This window comes from Thermobia domestica, chromosome 9 (assembly GCF_964235325.1).
Source record: "Thermobia domestica chromosome 9, izTheDome1.hap1.1, whole genome shotgun sequence".
In the NCBI taxonomy this organism is placed as follows: Eukaryota; Metazoa; Arthropoda; class Insecta; order Zygentoma; family Lepismatidae; genus Thermobia; species Thermobia domestica.
Genome location: NC_137462.1, coordinates 64,780,960 through 64,801,843, shown reverse-complemented (window position 1 = coordinate 64,801,843; position 20,884 = coordinate 64,780,960). Strand labels below are relative to the sequence as shown.

General features: G+C 33.5%; 1 protein-coding gene across 2 annotated transcripts in view; it reads right to left on the bottom strand.

The window, feature by feature from the left end:
- Positions 1-6,248: 6,248 nt before the first annotated feature.
- The window catches only part of LOC145694699 (G-protein coupled receptor Mth2-like), a 191,025-nt gene continuing 176,389 nt past the window's right edge, over positions 6,249-20,884 (bottom strand). For both annotated transcript variants that reach the window (XM_081771224.1, XM_081771223.1), the window contains exons 3-5: positions 19,338-19,519; positions 14,856-15,027; positions 6,249-7,574 (exon numbers count right to left, since the gene is read on the bottom strand). In XM_081771224.1, the coding sequence (XP_081627350.1) occupies positions 7,211-7,574; positions 14,856-15,027; positions 19,338-19,519 (718 nt within the window). In that variant the 3' untranslated portion in view covers positions 6,249-7,210. The remainder of the gene's footprint in view (positions 7,575-14,855; positions 15,028-19,337; positions 19,520-20,884) is intronic.

Genomic DNA, 20,884 nt, shown 5'->3' with positions numbered 1-20,884 from the left:
ACTCTTTTCAATTGCAAGGTAAACATTGCTTGGAAAAAGTAGGTTCGAATAAGGTATTCAGGGTTCGATGAAATTGTAGGGTTTTGTTTGCGTGAGGAATTTTTTTTTGTTTTTGTTTTTTGTTTTTTAATTTTAATGTAAATGAAAAATAATATATATAATCTTTTATTTTTCCTATTATAATACGAAGAAAACGTTCTGTAATCTGGAGAAAAATAGGATTTTTTGTTTAAAAAAATATTTTTCAGTTTAACGTCTCACGATTATGCCGTGTAAGCTCAAGGAGAGGAAGATAGTGAGAATGAATGAAATGGTAAAATGATGAAAGCGAGAGGAAACGGGAGACCGAGAAAACCCACGCACATAGTGTTTGTCCATCACAAAGACCACTTGCAGCAAGCTGGGATCAAACTAGGAACTCCATGCACCAAGAGATAAACGCTCTACCACTGAGTCATCCCGCCCCTCAAAAGTTTTCAAGAATCTAAGAAAATCACTTATGTATTCGATAGTTATAAAAAGTAAATTTGCGAACGTTGTAGGTCCTCAACTTCCAATGGTTGGTTTGTAGATCCGTGTTTTAATGTTAAGCTATCTACGCATACTAGAAAAGTTGCCATTGTCAGTTTTAACTTTAGCTTAAAATGTCATGTTCTAAAGTATTATAATTTCTGATTTAAGCACAGTAAGTCACATTTCAAGCACTAAAATCACATTTTGTACGAAGTGTATGCTGAAAAGCAACACATTTAGATGTCTTAATTTTACTACTAAGGTTTTAATTTCAAACACATTGATAAGGAATACGTTCATGTAACAGTGAAGGAAGTAGTTTTATATACAGAAAAGAAAGAAAGAATTATGTCGCCACCGAAGACACACCTTGTGCGTGTGGCCTGCAGATAGACGGCAACCTACTGATTCCTGAAAAGCAATGTTATTTTCAAGCTCAAATCTAGCGCTTTCAGATAGAGGGGAAACCACCTCTGAATTAGTTTTTGAGAAAAACAAGAAAACAAGCAAAATAATTCATACATAATAGCTTTAATAGTTTCCAATTATACTATTGCTTGTTATAATAAATTTACAAATTAAAATATTTGTGTTCTACACACAAGCAAGCTCTGTCAGTGCCCAAAGACTGAGTGTAAAAAATGATTTTGGAAACACAACTAGGCTTTCTTCCAGGAAAATTTTTTGTCAGGTTGAAGCAATGGGATATCGTTCACAAAAGGACATGACTGTACAAGAGTGGCTGCAATCGCCATTTAATTTACTTTAGTTACAAGGGAGCGGCGGTTGGTAAACTCCAGGTGGTATTTGCTCTCCCGGAAGTATGATTCAAAGAGAAACTGAATACAACAGAATGTATTGTTTATTTATTGTAGAAAATGAAGTGGAATATTTAGTTCAACATCCCACGAACCTGCCTGAACGCTACAAGTGATGGAGGAGGAGTAAAGAAAGTGAATGATGAAAAGACACTGTGGAATAAGGAGGTGCAAAGAAACAGAAGAGTGCTTAGAATGCTTAGAATGTGTCCCCCACGAACTTACATGGCATGACCGGAATTAACCCTTGGAGCCAGAAGGAGCACTCTAGTGTTATCATGGACACATTATGGTAATGGTAGGCGCATCCATTCTCAACATCAGAATGTAAACTTCGTGATTTTTCCTAGTTTTGCATACGAAATTTAAGGCTGTCTCGTCTCGAAAAGTATCGTGAAAACGTAGTTTCGATTTGGAAAACTATATCTGTTTGTATTGGTATATCTAGTTTTATCTTGTCCCATGTCTCGTCTCGTCTCGTGGAACATAATTTTTGCACACAATTACACGAATATTACAAGGCTATTAGGTCTAGAAATATAAAAAAAAATCTTGAAAGTTTGAAACAAATTTTGTCCAAAATTATTATTATTTTAAGGTTCGAAGTGTTCGCCTATAGAGATAAAAGTATTTTACGTTTTAAATATTTGCAACTGCCAAGACAGAGTGGAATATTTTGTTCTCTTTGTGAAATAAATATTACACAATTTTCTTTACTCTTTTATGGAAATTAAAAAATAGGTGTTCCAAAACATTGTTTGGCATTTCTAACGCTAAACGCCAAGAGGTAGATACAAATTTTGATTTCTTCATGTAATAAGTGTGATATACCTTTCCTTTCTTTCTTCACAGTGAAGGTAATCAAAATCATCAAGATTCTTTACTCAGTTGCCTGAATGGTAGATGTCACATAGCAAACAAAAGTTTTGAAGAGGGTGGACTGAGAGCTATTCACCTTCCGAGAAGGGTTGGATGTACTTTTTCGTTCGTGTAACTTAGAGAAAATAATAGTTTCTTCCATTTTACAATTACCGGTATACAAATGGAAGTACACTCATGTCCAAAATTATTGTCGCATATCTATAACTGTCTTCTTGTAAGAATATAATTTGATAATGATTATGTAGGGTACTTTTAATACTGATACTATGTGTATAATTGAGAGATGTATATTTGAGGTAAATTTCATAGGAAAAGAATTATAAATGCGAAAATTCCTATAACAACATATTTATAGACATGCGACAATAATTTTGGACATGAGTGTACATAAACTATTTTATATTACTCTAAGTTTAACATACTCCTATTATCTTAAAGCTTGTACGAGGGTAAGTACGTTGTATAAGCTTATTTTTCATATCAAAAGGGAAAAATGTGGCTTCGTGATTTTATGTTCACTTCTTTGTTCAATACAATGTTGTCCATCTTGCTGCAAGTTTGAAGTTAAACAACCCAAGTGACATCAAAATACATAACTTTCTAGTATATGGTTGTGGTCTCAAACAGATGGCAATTGGGTAACTTATTAGGAACTTAGAAGGCAGCATTACTCTGAGAAACAAAGAACCCAGTTAGATCAAATCTGGGACTCGAAATACTGTACGCTGGAAAAATGTTTGTTTATTATATAAAATTCATAGGAAGTCAAAGTTAGTAGTTTAATAAAGAAATTAGAAAAAGAAAAAGAAAAAGCCAATTTTTTAAAGTTATTTTCCCAAAATTGTAGGTTTTTTTTTTTTTAAATGGAAAATGTAACCCTCTCCCAGAAAAGAAAATCCAGATCTTTTGCGTCTGAAAATAAAAACCATATTTTATTCTATAATTTTCAATTAACCTTCTACCTGTGAGTGAAGGAGATAGTAATAATAATATGAACTCAACAAAATTTAGGATGAAGAAAATCTGTCTAGAAGTAGCTGTAGTGACACCAATATTAAAGTTGCTAATTTTGAATGAAACTGAAAAACACTAGAGAAAATACCTTACTAGTATAATTGTTAATGTACTTTATTCAGTTACTTTTTTATATTATTTTACTTTCATTCCCAAAAGCATAGATCAAGAAAGTTATTTCTTTTCTATACTTTTGGAGGTTTCGATCATAAAGTTGATAGGATAGAAGCCAACCTTCACAGAGTTCGATGACGTATCCAAAAAGTTCGAGTTTATTTATGGGGGACAGAAATAAGCAGAACACTTTCAGAGTTGCTGACGTACGTTTAGTGGCGTTCGCAAAAGTTTGTCAAGGTAAAAATTCAAGCTCCCAAGTTCATTTATATGTAATTTCAATTGTTTGTATCTTCATATGGTAAATATATATTTTTAAATAATTACTTGCTTAAAGAAGGCAAGGCCTCGAAACCCTCTTCCTACGCCCCTGTATACGTTAATACTTAAAAAAACTTTCGTTGAGCCAGGAAACATATATATATATATATATATATATATATATATATATATTACAAATTGCTGGCGCCTATTTTTACCATGTTTCAAAAATATAAGATCTATCTGTTTAAATTCTTACTTAAGTGTTCAAATGGTATGATTTTCGTCTATGTATCTTACTAAATCCAATTAATCTCGCATTCTAGGAAAAAATACAAGATAATTCGTTTGGTTCATCTTTTTTTTCTTAAAAAAAATAATTGTAATGGTATGGTTACAGCAAAAAAGCACAAGTGTGGATGTGTATAATACATTTATTAAATATCTTATAAAATACTTACATTGTTAAAAATCATTTTGCTCTGGATGTTACATGAAAATACGCCTAAAAAGTTTATTACATAAAAGACTAAAATCAATATATAATATTGTACTCCTTCTATTTTAGGAAATTCATATCTACATTTCTTTTACTTTCTTCTACAAATTGTTATATGCAACTTGATACCAATAAATGTTATACAACACCTAAAAGATCTCATGTTCTGTGGAAAAAAGTATATATTTAGTTTCAACCAGTAGATGTATGAATAATATTAATGTTACATTAAAATATCTACCATGCATTTCAAATTCAAGCCTTTTTTTTTTCAGAAACTATGCCTTTTTGAACACTATTTAATATTCTTTTTCAGATCAGTTTTGCTTGATAATTTTTAATTCAACTGTTCAATATTTAGCATTACAAAGGAATTTATTAATGCATAACTATTAACTAACGTATTTGTTATCATTGGTATTTCCACATCAAAGACTAGTATCATACTTTCCCATTGGGGAGGGGGTAAGTATTGGACTTCTATGTAACCTTGTACTGTATTTTATGATGGTAACCTAAAAGTAAGATTGAGGGGAAAATTCCAGTCTCTTTTACGTGCAGTCAAGATGAAACCTTCAGGCTTAATTAATTTTTCTCTCTCTCTATATATATATATATATATATATATATATATATATATATATATATATATATATATATATATATATATGCGGACAAACTCTGGGAGGTGATTCGTGACATCAAAAGAAGACAAAAAGTCCCTTACATGTTGTCGAATTCCGCGTCATGCACGAGTGACAGGGGTGTCAACTTGGAATCGACAAACGAATCCTTACAATTGGAACCGAACAGAAAGATGTGCACAAATATATCTGTTTGCGCAACTGCCTAATATACCATTTTGCTGATGTTCAATACCACATTTAACTAGTTTTGATGTCACGAATCACTTCCCGCGGTTTGTGCACATCTTTCAGGTTTGCCCGATATATATATATATATATATATATATATATATATATATATATATATATATATATATATATATATTACAAAACTCAATCAATCATAAATAGAAATCTTAATTACCTTCCCACTCTATAAATGGTAACCTTGTTTGATTATATTTCCATTATGAAGTGATAAATGTATCTCATGACATACAATACTTTTCAGTCATAGTAATAATCAGAATACTTAAGTCAGATAGACTGCTTTCATGTTTCCTTATATATCTACAGTATTACTAACATAAGAATTACTTTAAAAAAAACATTGTGATGCAAGAATACATGTAATAAATAAGAACTTTGATCGATGTGATGTAATTGTATTGACAGGCTACAAGTATATACATATTTTATCATTTGCTTTCACTGCTTATTCCAATAAGCAAACTACAAACTAGATTTAAATCACTTATATATAAATTTAATTCATTGTTTTACTTTTACCAGTTATCTACCCTCTCATCTAGAATGTTTTACTTAAATATGTGACGTAAACTATGAGAGTAGCTTTAACTAAATATATTCTGAAAACTTAAAATAAGTTCTAATTAAGCAATGACGTTGTTAACAATAATTCACTCTTAATACCAGTATCACAGCGGCTCGTGTTTTTTGTATGGAAGGTATGTTGATATCGAATCTTCCCATTTGTTTCAGGACTTTTAATGAAAACTATTATTTACAAATATTAATTAAAATGAATTAAAGTAAATTCGTTACTGATATAACACTTATATTGAACTGAACACAAAATGAAAAATATAAAGTTAAAATGATTTATGATGTAATTTCACTTATGAGGTAAATTTTAAATTATCCAATAAAATATTATAGCAACTAACAAGGAACAAAATACATTGAGTAAGAATTGTAGATGATAGCAGCTAAACCTGGAATGCAAGAATGAAATATAATCCTAACTTAAATCATTCACGAACGTATATCTTAATCACAATTATCATAAATGATCTAAGTTTTAAAAAATTACCTACTAATTAGTGTAAAATAAATGTGTATATATACAGGGTGGTAGGTAACTCCACCGACAAACTTTGGGAGGTGATTCCTTATATGAAGTGAAAGATAAAAAAAGTTCTAATAAACATGGGACGAAAAACGTCTCCTTTCAGAGTTATGGGCCGCCGAAAATTCACGTTTCGAAACGCTCTGCCTTAGAAACTACAGGACCGATCCCAAGCGGTATATACAGGGTGGTAGGTAACTCCACCAACAAACTTTGGGAGGCGATTCCTTATACGAAATGAAAGAAAAAGTTCTAATAAACATGGAACGAAAAATGCCTCCTTTCAGAGTTATGATCCATTGAAAATTCAAAAAATCATTTTTCAAAACTTCCTAACTTAGAAACTATAGGAACTATCCCAAGCAGTTTAAGGAATTACACAGGAACTAGTATGTTCTCTATCTAAATATCCATGTTTTACCATCTTCCGTTATCGGTGAAAGGAACTGTGAAAAGGAAGTTGAAGTATAGGGATACTCTTTAAGTACTAATGGTGCGTTCGTTTCGCTGGTACCGGTGAATTCTGAAACATGGATATTTAGATAGAGCGTATACCAGTTCCTGTGTAATTCCTTAAACCGCTTGGGATAGGCCCTATAGTTTCTAAGCCAGGATGTTTTGAAACGTGATATTTCAAATTTTCGGTAGTTCATAACTCTGAAAGAAGTTTTTCGACTCATGTTTATTAGAAGTTTTTTTTCTTTCATTTCGTATAAGGAACCGCCTCCAAAAGTTTTTCAGTGGAGTTACCTACCACCCTGTATATATATGATTATATAAAAAGTACACTTATGACAAACAACATTAATATTTTTAAAATGTTACTGAAACATATTTTAAGACAAAATATTCTATTTAATTTATGTTATCGACAAATATTCTGAATCATTCACACAAACAGAATTCCTCCAATCTTCTTGCGAGTGCAAGAAAATATTGCTCAATATTAAATGCAAACTTAGCTTGTACATAGTTAGATATCTTATGTGCCAACACTGCAGCCTATTACAACAGCCAAATTATCTTCATATGTTTGAGACATACATGTTACAAATTCTTTTCAATATACTAATAATTCTGGTGGACATAAACACAGTAGCAAATCGTTTTCCCTTCATCTTGGATGTAGTCGATCGCTGCTTCCATTAGCGGAATCTTTAGGGTTCAGTGGTTCAGTTACTGCTGATTCTGAGTACACAGACGAGGTGTTTGTGACTTCGGTAGCTCTGCTTTGTAGCGTTGTCAATCTCAGCCCTGCCGGAAGATCGTCATCATCATCTTTGGGACAGAAGCGAGCTCTCAAAAGCCTAAAGATTCTAGGCTTACAAACAAACACCACAAAGATAAACACGCCTTGCAGGATGTTCCCAATATCTGTGACATACCAAATGTACTCTGGACCCCCGATAGCCCAAGACAACACTTCCGTTACCCAGTTCACGCCCATTACCACAAACAGCTTCAAGTACAAGTTGAACCTAGAATAAAATAAATATATTATAATACTATTTTGCAAGGATCTTGTGAATACATTTAACAAATTATTTTATTTTAAGTAAATTATTATTAATGTACCAGTCTGATGAAGACCTGACTCCACTGTAAAACGAGTCCTATGTTTCATGACGACAAAGAAGAATGATAACTATTGGGATATAAAGCAGGAATTATATTAAAATAGGATAGTTAATAGTAATGTTGTTAGTTTGATTCTTAGTCTGTATTTGGCTACTGATGATGGAAGCTTATAGATAAATTGAAGTACTTATCTTTGTAAGTGATTTTTGGGATGCCTTAGACTAATCAAAAATTATTGAGCTTGGAATTATAAAGAAAGACAATATAGAAATGTTTGTGATCAAAAGTGGACATGACCTGCATTGATGATAAAAGAATTAAGAAAAGTTGTAGACTTATTATGATAACCCTAATGAAGTTATGTTTTTGTTTAGTGTATAGTATAAATACCTATACAGTACTTATGCTATTCCTTGCAGTCTGGTTCAGGTTTTGAATACCGTAAAAAGTGTGTTACTTCGGCTAATACTAACCATTCAGTTTCCGTTCAACTTTTTTCACATTAGACTTCCACCGCCAGAACTCATAATATGCGACAGTTTAAATACCCAGACCCATCAATAAATATTTTATGTATACACAATACAGTGCGATACAACTTTGACACATGAATGTACAGTATATAGAATTAGATAACATGTCTGATGAAGGCGATCGTACGTTGCTGGAACTATTACACAAGTATTGTTAATGTATTTGTTGCTTTGGTCAGTTGGTTTTATTAATACATGTTAAATATTTTCAACCTCCAGATAAATATCACTTTTACAAAGACATTTATGTGTTGGTGAGAAGAATTACGTGCTATAGTGAAATTTAGAGCTATGTCGGCGGTAGTTCACTACCAGAAGGGCCATCCTTACCGAATTGGTCTAAATGCAGTAGCCAGACGAAGTGTGTTCTGGGAGAAGGCAGCAGTTCTCCAGTAGCCAAGTTGGCGGAAATCATAGTGATTGGTACGGCAACTTAGACATTTAGTCCCAGGCGTGGTCAGAGTGACTTCAACAGCTGGGATACTGCGGGGTGGAAGGCAACGGGAAATCACTTCTCTATTTTTCCCTAGTTTGGTAACAGAAGGATGAAAATAGAACAGGTGTCTAGTTTACGATACATGAGTAGTATTTTTAGTGTTGATATGAAGTTGAAGGTGAAAGAAAAGCAAGGATAACAATAGCGAAAGAAGCTTTTAGGAGGAAGAAAATGCTATTTTGTGAGACCTTGAATAAAGAGTTGAGAAAATGACTCATAAAATGCTTCGTGTTAAGCAGGGCCGTACTGCAACTCAAGGGCCCACCGGGAAAGTACTTTCTATGGGGCCCACTCATATGTACTGCCCCTCCCCCGACAATAAAAGGAGTCCGGAAGTGTCACTCGGATCAAGTATACCTAAAAGCCTTAAAATGCAGATTTAAAACTTTATATATATACAGAGTGATTCAAAACAACATCAACAATGTTTGGGAGGTCATTCCTGACATCAAGACAAGACAAACAGTATAGACCAACCTGGGTGCACAAATGCTTCCTTTCGGAGTTACAGGCTCCCGAAAACATGAAATAATAAATTTTAAAGGTCCATAGCTCTAAAACTACGGGTTCGACCGTAATCGGGCCAAGACTTCACTTAGAAACTAATATGTGCTCTATCCAAATATCCATGTTTCAGAATCCTAAGGTACTTCCGTAATAATTTTTATAGAGGTAGTTTACTTACAAGCATATAATTTGAAGTACTCACCAACTACCTGTAGTCAAATATATGTCATACATGTCAAATATATGTACAGTAGTATATGTTTTGCATTTTAAATACTAACACGAAACATATTCTTCACCTCCATCGATCAATATTGAAAATTCTCAAAGGCGGCTCTGAATTTCCGTTACACTTCACAAAATATTTTTTACCGCAATACAAATGTCGAAATTAAAATGTTATTTGTGTGGTCATACACAGAATAAAATTTGAAAAGTTTACAATTATTACTGGAAATTAATGTTGTCATCAGTAGCGTATTTAGGGGGCTTTCCGAGCTTAAGCCCCTCCCGAAATCTTTCTTACTATAGTAAATTATATGAAATATCTTGCAGAATTTTCACATTTTCAGGCAAAGCTCCCACCCCCGAAACAAAATTGTAAATACGCCACTGGCTGTCATCCATTTCGAATATTTTAAAAGCACATAGTTTCGAATGGATTGAAATTTCATTTATTATTGATAGTATGAAACGTTGTAAATAGTTGTGACTTTCTATAACTGTTCTCCAATTGGATTTGTATACAACAAAAGGTAGTTTTGTCGAGTTTAACAAAACTAATATAAGCTTCTTGAAAAAAAGCTCTTATTTGTAAAAGAATACTAATGATCGCTTTTGGCTGTTGCAATGGTCTGTCCAAGCAACTTATCGTAGTATAACGACAACAGCTGCTCTTATATATATATATGAAGAAATATTTGTGAGGTGAGTGGAGGGGAGGGGAGCTCCGAATTCTACTTCGTCCCGGGCACCGAAATCTCTAACTACGGCTCTAATTAACAGCAATCAAGGGGGGGGGCAAAATTTTAAAAATTACTGAAAACATTTTCACCATAAAAGTTTAAAAAGCATAACATGAATCACTCCTATATAATTCATGGACCCTTTTGAATATGTTGAGAGAAGGCCCATCATAAAGTTTTGATGGAGGCCCCTTGTATTTCCCGCTCCAGGACCCCCATTGGTGTTAATCCAGCCCTGTATATTTTCTACGCGGAAAACAAGGTGCTGTAAAATGTAAATTAGTATTTAGTTTCAAGTTGTGGCATCATTTGACATTTCAATTTAGCTGAATACTTCAATATTAGCAAAATTAGCAAGCAGAGTGGAAAATCAGGAACCTTTCAAGGGTTGAATTACGGAAAATGTTAAAGGCTGTTTTCGCAACATCATGGGCTGGCAACGCTGGTCTGGGATTAGCTAACTGTATTGCCAATACTCGACGTGTTATTGTCCTTCGTTCCCTTACTCCCGTATGCGAGGAGTGCGTGACGTGTGCCTTTTTGTTCATATACAGATACTTACGATACGAGACGGAGGGCCCACTAAAAAATTCACCGTCCAGGGCCCACAGGGAAAGTTCTCGGTTCCCTACCTGGCCAATACGGCCCTAGTGTTAAGTATGGATCAGAAACATGGACATTTCGCCAAAATTATGAAAAACAACTGGAAGCTTTCGAAATGTAAATGTAAATAAGAATGGAGAGAATCAGCTGGCTCAACCGGAAAACAAATGAGAGGGTATTAGATATGGTGGGAAAGAAAAGAACAAATTTTAGACATTAAGAAGAAAAGAAACTGGCTGGAACATTGGCTAAGAAGGAAATGTGTCACGGAGGATGTGCTAGCGCAGGGGTGCAAATAAACACTCGCCCGGGGGTGAGTGGTTCATCGGTGCGGGCGAGTATTTAATATCATGCGGAAGGTAAGTAAATGATTTCTATTGTGGGATGTGGGCTATAGATTTTTTTCTTGGGCTAGTAAAATTTTGTTGCTTATTTGCATTCATGTGCTAGAAGGTATGGTGGCAAAAAAGAGAGGGAGTGGGCGAAGAAGACTACAATTAATGGACGATATCAAAACAGAAAAATCGTACGTGAAGACGAAGAATGTGAAGCATAGAAGTTTCTCAGCTGCAGTAAGTGACTTGCCAATAATGGCAGAATACATTATGATGATGATGATGAATATTTCCAAAGTTATAATGAACATCATTCCCTATATTTTTTCAAATTGGCATAAACTGGCATGAAACTATTCAACATATTACGGGTACATACTAGAATCACGATTTCAATATGTATCATATTTTATATATATATATATATATATATATATATATATATATATATAGTGTTACTATAGCATTTATCAGTACGAGAGTTAGAACTACTTTAAGCTAAAATAGAATGAAAACCAGCCCACAAGTGACAATGATTTCTTTTTTAATTCTAAAAAGTAATTAATGGCATTATTTTTGAAGATAATATCGTTTAAATATCTTCGTCTGTTTCTATGGGTGAATGAGATACTCTGTACTTATTGCACAATAAGTTCCTCGGACGTGCTCTGTCGAAAAATCGTGATATGGACTGGTCGCCCAGATCGTATGATCTCTATGGGGATCTCAAGTCTCAGGCTCAGAGAATAAGCCACGAACAACTTGTGAACTGAAAGAGAACCTAGAACAAACTATTTCAAATTTATTATACAATGTGCGTGCAAAAGTGGAGCAAAATTGGACTCTCAGGATGTATTCAATCCACCGAAACAGAGGATGTCATTTGAACGGCATTGATAACTTTTCAGAATAAGTATACTTCATTATTACCGATAGTCTTCATTCTATCTCATTTTAAACTTTTGATCTCCTTACAGGTAAACCCTATATTAATGAATCTGAAGAAAAGTGTAAATTGTGTAAAGAAAATTTAATTTTGTACATAACTGTATAAATGTTGATGCTGTCTATTGCAACAGACTGTTTAATGACAATAAAAAGATTCTGTGCTGTCTTGATCAGTTAATATATAATCAATGGGTCATTAATATTCTATGAATAATTTATCTCTAAGATATGAAACTAGAGATGGGAAGGATTGACACATGAAGTCTCGTAAAGTAGTAATAACTGTTGATTAGATTTGCACAAATCATCTGTTGAAGAATTAAGCATAAAATATACTGAATCACAGGATGTGGTTTTCTGTTTCTCAGTGACTAATATTATACATGTTCAAGTTCTAAGGAAGTAAATCATGTCAAGAAGGTTTCCTGTAAACAATTTAAACTGTCGCCATATACCACTGGTTAAGATTCTTTCTGTATTCCTGAACAGAGTATAAATGGTTCCTTTTCTTGCCTTTTCAACTTGAATGACAGCTGAACGTGAAATCAGACAGAAAATTTACGCGATTATACTCTGTATGCTGAAAAAGGCAGATAATAAATGCAAATGAATGGTAATAAAACAGTTGGTGAAATCCATCACTGGCTTGGAGTCAAACAAGGAACCCATAACAAAACTGTGTTCTTTCCCCCTGAAATCCGAACTACCATTAGTGGAAACTGATTCGTCTTCTCCTCTAAAAATGAAAACACGAACTATCTAGCCACAAGGGAGCCTCGATTTTTTTCCTGGTAAATATTGACCACACACATTGTTTTACAAGTAGTATGTGTATTACTGTTAGAAAAAGACATAACTTGTTACTAATGCTTAACAGTAATTTTACATATACAGTACCGGTACATAAACAAATAAATAAACAAGCAATCAGTCCCAGAATAACCATAAACTATCAATAATTACTGATAACGAACGAGACACCTTTCAGTCAGCACTATACAAATTAGTTTTCATGAGTTTTCTCGAAAACTACGCATGAGGATTTATACTTAATTTTGTTGAGATCAATGAGGTTTGTAAATCTCATTTACTGGCATGACGAACTATGTAAATTTTATATACAGGGTGTTTCAAAACAACACTGACATCGTTTGAGAGATGATTCCTTACATCAAGATAAGACAAAAAGTATAGACTAACCTGGGTGCACAAGTGCTTTCTTTCGGGTTATAAGCTGCCGTAAACATGAAAAATATGAGTTTTAAAGACCTATAGCTTCAAAATTATGGGACCTACCGTAGTCGGGTCAAGACTTCACTTAGGAACTAATATGTGCGCTATCTAAATATCCAAGTTTCATAATCCTAAGGTACTCACGCAACAATTTTTATAGAGGGAGACGGGCATATAATTTGGAGTACTCACCAACTACCTCTACAAAAATCGTTGCGGAAGTACCGCAGGATTTTGAAACTTGAATATTTGCATAGGGCACATTCTAGTATCTAAGTGAAGTCCTAACCCGACTACGGTATGTCCCATATAGTTTTGGAGCTATGGACCTTTAGAGTTCATTTTTTCACGTTCTCGGCAGCCTATAACTCCGAAAGGAAACATTTGTGGACCCAGGTTGTCTATACTTCTTGTCTTATTTTGATGTCAGGAATCAGCTCCCAAACGTTGTCGGTGTTATTTTGAGACACCCTGTACATACTTAACAAGGAAAAAAGTTAAGCATTAATTTTGCACTTTGCTGAAAAGTGTCTCTTTTCGGAGATACTGCACTTTTAAGCAATTTAATGATAATGACACCAGGTTGGCTACACTGTAACCAGGAAAAAAACATTCCGACATGTTTCTCACATCGAAACAAGAGAAAATCGCTATTTTCTCGTTATAGGAGCAAAATTCTGTCTCTTACAGCCTAGGATTGAAGAAAAATACTAGTATAAAAAGTCAGACTCTAAGCTAAACAGCTGTGTATGTCTGGTGAAGGGTGAAAAACTTTTAAATGCCGTTTCTTCTTTTGGGGGTACGGTAGCTAGTGAAAGAGAGCTCACCTATAATGCCAGAGATTTCTGGTTTGATCCCAAATCATGTAAATTCGTAGTGGACAATATCGAGTCCATGAATTTTCGTCCTCTCCCAGATTTTCGTTCCACTATTCTTTCATAATTAACCAGTTTTATTAATAAAATCCGTCTAATTTAACCTAAACGACACGAATTAAAGATTCAATTCCATTTCCGCTTCTTAAAAGAAAGTATAACTTGTCAAAAACGTCGTCTTATCCTCTTATCTACAGTTAAAGGTTTAAGGACACCATTATCACGAAAATTTCCAAGTTCCAAGGTTCAACAGAAGATGTTGTGAAGAATGAACCAAGTAGTGGCTGCTACTGAGGTAAGACACATAGCAAAAATTAATTTCCCACTAGCTAAAGTAAGAAAACTCACTGTACGTCCCATTTCTTCAACACAAAGGTTAGTATACTAAGTGTGTACTACTCTCCCAGCCTGCATGAGGTAAAATTCCAATTTTCACTAATGTGACTTCCTTAAGAGCCGTCAATTTAGTCAAAGAGTGAATTAGTAGATTTAATCTTTCAAAAATATTTATTAAAAAAGGTTTCCCCCGAAATATTCTAACATTGGAATCTAGTTTGCGAGTACAGCCTGATTTTAAACTTGGAATTACATTTATATTATTACATCTTACTCGTGTATCATATACGATAAACCTCTTGTTACAATTACTGAACAGAATAATGATTATAAGAAGAAGGAAATCTTACCTCATTTTCTCTGTATGATCTGTGCTGTGAGTGGCGCTATTTTTGTTCTTTAATGATCCTCCGTCCTTCTTGAGTTCTCTGATCCTAATGGCCGTAATGATGAACAAGACAATGTTGCATAGAATTACAACGGAGATTGGTCCGTAGAAATACGCAAAAAGAGCGTAGTTATCTGGAAAGCAAATAACAGAAATATATCATTTAAAAAATACTGTAGGTGTATTAATAGAGCAAATAAATAAATGTTAGATTTTAAAAGCAAGTATCTCTAGAGAAATAGGCAGTATCTGAACAAATGGTAGCACTGACTAATCTTATAGTCATGATACATGTGTGTTCAATTTTCAATTTGCATCTGGTACATCAAAGTCTGTTATGGAAAGCTAAAAAACTACTTGTAACTACCGGCTGTCTGGTCTAAAGCAGATTTTCTCAACCTATTTCATATCACGACCCTCTTTTATCACATCCTCTTGCCATCACCCCACACACACACACACACACAAACAAGTAATTTCCGGTCTGTAATAATCTTCTTGATTTTTGCTGCTTATCACTATTTTATTCCTATTGTTGTTTAAATGAATCTTTATTTGTTTAAAATTGCATTTAATACTGTTTGTTGTACTTGACCATAAGTATGGAAATAAAAATACCAGATATCCAAAAACGTTCATGCCGCTGGGACGAAAGATGAAATTCAAATGGCAGGTGTAGGCAACCAAGTCTGGATGACATCAGATGTTGACATTCCCATTTGTCAGTCAACACAGAGTTGTGAGACATGTCGGTAGTATCGAAAGCAATTCTGTAGGTACTACAATCCTGAAGTGAACATATCAATATCACACAGTTGTAGTTTTTTTTTTTTTTTCAGATGAGTGGGGTGGTAGCGCCAAAATTTGTGGACGTTTCTACTTGTTTCTAAGAATGCTTTCCTCGTATGCAAACAATATTACATTTTCGTTATGCGGGATTACATAATGACAGAAGATAAATAGTCAGTCAATGGAATGATTGTGGGGACACTCGTCTTCCTCTCCTTTAAGGACACTCGTCTTCCTCTCTTTTTGTCCAGGTTCTGAATTAAAACTTGGCAACGACGGATGCTTACAGCTAGTTTATAATAATAGTGTTTTAAAGATGATATAAAATCTTTTGCTGCAGAAATGGAACTGGCAACATAATTAATTTTCATGAACTGATGCAAAACATAATGAAAACGTTTGACTTAACAAATTTTACTGCTCCTTCAATTCTTAAAAGTTCTACACACAATATTCTATCTCGTTCTTTTATAGTATTTATTTCCTTCCCCATTTCCAATCGTCTAAGATTCCATAGTAGACATAAACTAAAACACACTTTCTAACGAATATTGTTCTGGTAATACGTAAAATACTCCACTGTTTGGAATTTAGATTTCTGGCAAATTCTCAAGGAAAAGATTCACACAACTTACACATTGCTTTTTTTTTCTTTCTTTTAATCATCATTCTCATTATAACATTTTCACCCCCCTAAAAGGGGAGAACAGACCTCTAGCAACACATCCTTTTGTTCATAGAAATTTGTATTTTATAGCGTATATTGATATGCGAGTTGTAAGGGATTGGAGCAAGTTATTAAAGCGACATTTAACATGCAGTAGCTGTTTTAAGTCTTCAATGTGGAAGTGAGTTTTTTTTTTTTTTTTTTAACGTAATTGAATTGTTTCAATGACTGATATTTTAGGTGAATAGTGGCGATTGTGAGGTTGTTTTGGGTGAGGTTTAGAAAGTTTTATCATCTTCACAGAACTTTGAGATGAAAAAATTATTTTTTCGCAGTGTGTTAGTATAACGTTGTATGAGTTGAATGAATTTCTTGAGATTAATGAGATTTGGCTTCTTGTAAAAGTCCGATATTAAGCCGATGAAATCACGATTTAGCCTGTATCTCTCTGTTGTGGATAACGCTTCGAGTTTCTGATTAAAAAATACATGTTGATCGAGAAGCAGTGGTTCAATTAATGTTTTGAAGATGTGCCGATGATGGAATTGCTTCACATTTCGAGAGCCAATTGGTTTTGTCAGCTTTATGTTTGAAAATCTGATTTATGTTTAATCTCAGTCGATTGTCAAGTGTTATGCTCAGATATTTAACAGCTTGGCTGATTTGAACAAGTTGATCTTGGACTCCATATTCTTTTAAACTACTACTCAACTGTAAATTTATGCTGCGACCGTCAAAGTAACAAAATTTCTCTCGACATTGGATATACTTTATTTCCGTCCACTCAAATCGAGAATCTTTCCAAAAATATTTTTTTTAAGTAGGATTGATATCAATATGAATTAACAATATTCAATGAGATAAATTTAGAATATTCAGATTGTTTTTTTATTTCTAAAAATTCAATGAATTCTGTAAGTAGGTAACAAACATACCTAGTGAGCTGTTATGTTTCTTTTTTTTTCTTTCTTTTTTTTTCAAATAACGTTTTGAAGAATACTTTATGTTCGTATTTTACTTTAGGATTCAGGCTATGACCTTGGAAAGAGTACAAGTCCCTTTGGATATAGGTGGAGCAAAGGCGTATAAAAAAAAAAGTAACTTTCTCATTTATTTAACTCAACCTCACACGCAATACCCTTTAGTTATCAGGTGACACACTTCCATTATTTACACTTGATATTACGTTGATAATTTTATCCCGTTCATTCAGTTCCTTCATTAATTTAAAAACTCAAGTCTCACTGCATCACGTCGCGACTACTTATTAGTTTTATTCTGTCATTGCCTGAGAGATGATGTCTCTTGACAAGCAGTCTTCTAGAAGAAATGAAGTGAAAGAAGAATCAGTTCGTACTTCTATTAGAAACTTCAATTCTAACTTTTATTGTATAGAAATAAAACACTAGGGAAGTCCAGTCGCGATTGTTAGGAGATTGCTACTAACAAAGTTATGTAGACAGTACAGCTACGTCACAGAATGTTTATAAAAGTATCGGTAAGGGATATGGGTCCTTGATGACATAAATCAGAGTGTCTAATATTTAAAAAAAATATATTAATTCACATGGGTAAATGAATCTGGGATTTAGTGTCACTTTTTCAGCACCAGGGCTATATGAGACGTGTGCATACAATTTAAAGTTGAATCCGATCACCGTAATGCGTTTAAATTTAAGTCTTCCCACTAAGAATCGAACCCGGGACTCCGTGCACCCATCGTCCGCGCACTAACCACTAGATCAATGGGGAGGGCTATGAACAGCAGCGTATCGTCAATTTTCATAACAAAAAGACTGGAAGCCGCCTTCTTCCTCCAAAATAAACCTAATTTATTAGTTAAAATTCAATACGCGCATAAACATCTGTTTCCGTGTTTCACTTGAATATTTACTACAAAATAATATCGCTACGAGTATTTCAGAAATTAGAACTAACATGGCCAGTTTATGTCTGTTTAGAATTATTCGTTCTTTAATGTTCTTTTGTGTGTAATTAAATGTTTTTCGTGTAATAATGAGAAAAGGCAACGTAGTTATTTCTTCATTAAAATTGATTTTTTTAAAAACTCAAAAGCTGTTAAAAACTTTTTCCTCCAGAAAACCAGTTTTTTTTTTTTTTTTTTTTTTTTAGCCCTGTATCCCCCACCGCCATACTTGCTGAAGTCGAGAAAGCGTAAATCGATATCTTTCTATCGCCAGTGGTTCAACTTGCGTTTCCCAAACAAGGAGAGATCCTTTTACCTTTACCTTATGTTAACACCGAAATCATGAGTAACGGAACCTACTATTAAAGTGGGATCCAAAACATATTTAAGCTGTAGCCACGACGTATCAGAGGATTTGAAAATTTCAATTTGTGTACAGTTGCCAGCAAATGTGGGTATTCACGTAAGCAACTTCTTTTGTTAAAAACTTCGAACTCAAGATCACTCTTTGATAATGGCGTAATTAAAGGAGGAGGGCAAATGTTCAGGAGCCCACTCGTATCCGGCATATTTTTTTTTCAACAAAACATTTTTAACACTAAATAGATTAAATACATGATATTTATTTCTATAACTATACCAATGTATGTCACTCTTAAATCTTAAGTTATTACCGCAACGAACTCATAAGATTTTCGAAAGAAATTTGAAGTATTCGATCGGCGCTCTGTAATATGTTTAAAGTGATCACAATCGGTAAACTAGTTTCTCTTCTTATAGCGAAAAATCACTTCTTTCATTCAATTTTCCGAAAGTCTGTGCCTATAGCTTTAATATTATTTGTAACCACTCCTGGCACAAATGCCAAAGCGAAGCATTTTTTTCCAAAACAAGATAATAAGATAACAAGATTTATGAAAATTTGATAGTTTTACGGAATTCTCCCTCTGTAGGAAACTCACAAATAAAACATTAATTAATAAAACAAACATTGTAACTACAGTTGATAGACTATTATAATAAATTAAACTATATGAAATAAAGAAATAAATTCTTCTTACCACCGAACCAACACTTTTGCTTCCCAAACGCTGGTTTTAAGTACGACGATGATATATTGGGAGTCAAATCCATGATCAATGAAACAATGAGTAAGATGGAAGGGCAACCCCACGCATACAGAGAGTAATAAATAAACCTCTTAGTCTCTCCAGTTCTCTGGAAACTCCGACGAAAGGTGGAGCTAAAAACAGGAAGAAAAATTAGAAAATAATTAAAATTAATAATAAAATAGTAGCTAATGCACAAAATGGCATTTTTACAAGATAAGAAAAATATCACTTCACATAAGATTAGTCGATATGCTCTCTCGAAATATTATGTAAGCTAATTATTTGAGCAGTTTAGATAACATGACAAGTTACATAAATTTTAATAAAAGAAATATACTGGATCTATATTATTGTAAAATGGAGCGCTATTTATATCTGTGACCTGATTTTAAAAGTGTTTTAAAATTAATACTGATGTACAGAGAATCACCGGAGGAAGGATTAAGCATCTTTCTCTAACGGTGTTGAATAACTGCGCCAGGGGCGCACCCACGGAGAATTCACGTGGTCCGAACACCCCAAAACTTCTAACTCAACATACATTTGTACACATTTTTAATAAAACTATAATTCTTTAACAGAGAAATGATTGATGTAGTATGAACCATAGGCGCCTAACACATGTAAATAGTGGGGGGGGGGGCAAAATTGCCCAATAAAGATTAAGTGAATTTTATAATAATAATAATAATAATAATAATAATTATTATTATTATTATTATTATTATTATTATTATTATTATTATTATTATTATTATTAAAATAATCATTTTTTCTTTCATTGGCTTTGAGGATAAGCATAGCTTCAATTTTTATTTGTGGTCTACAGCAATCATGGTTGTTGTTCGTACGAGAAGACGATCACTGTTGAGCATCCTATCGGGAAGGGAGACTACAAATTGCGCTACGTAAGACCCCAACGAAGAAAACACACTATTGTAAATGAATGTTCTGATAACAATGACATTAAATTGTGCAATCAACAAATAAATTGCACTAACCTCAATTACTAGTGGTTTTCGGTTGATTAAAATTTTCGACACCTTAATGGGAACATTATCCGAAAACATTGGGAGATTTAAAAAAAAAAAAAAAAAACGGACCACTCTTACTACACAAGGCATCGATAATTCGATGAATTTCACAACCAAAAATACTCACCCAGAAGTCAAAACAATTTTTCACTATGAACAGCAATATGAAAAACCATTGCTAATCGAATTAGAAATGAATTTTGCCTCTTGAAAGCATTATACAAGAACGAACTAATTATATACTAAATTACTGCATTGCTCTACCATGGTAAAAAAGTAATATGTTTATTACTTACATAAATTTAAGGTTTCTTTCTTGAAAATGATCATTTCCTGGTCTTGTAAAAATATATATAAACACCAAATATTCGAAATGTTTAAGATACAGTAGAAGATGTTTATACAATAAAAAAAAAAAAGTCACAAACTATATCACTACCACTCGCAGTTCCCAACACACCA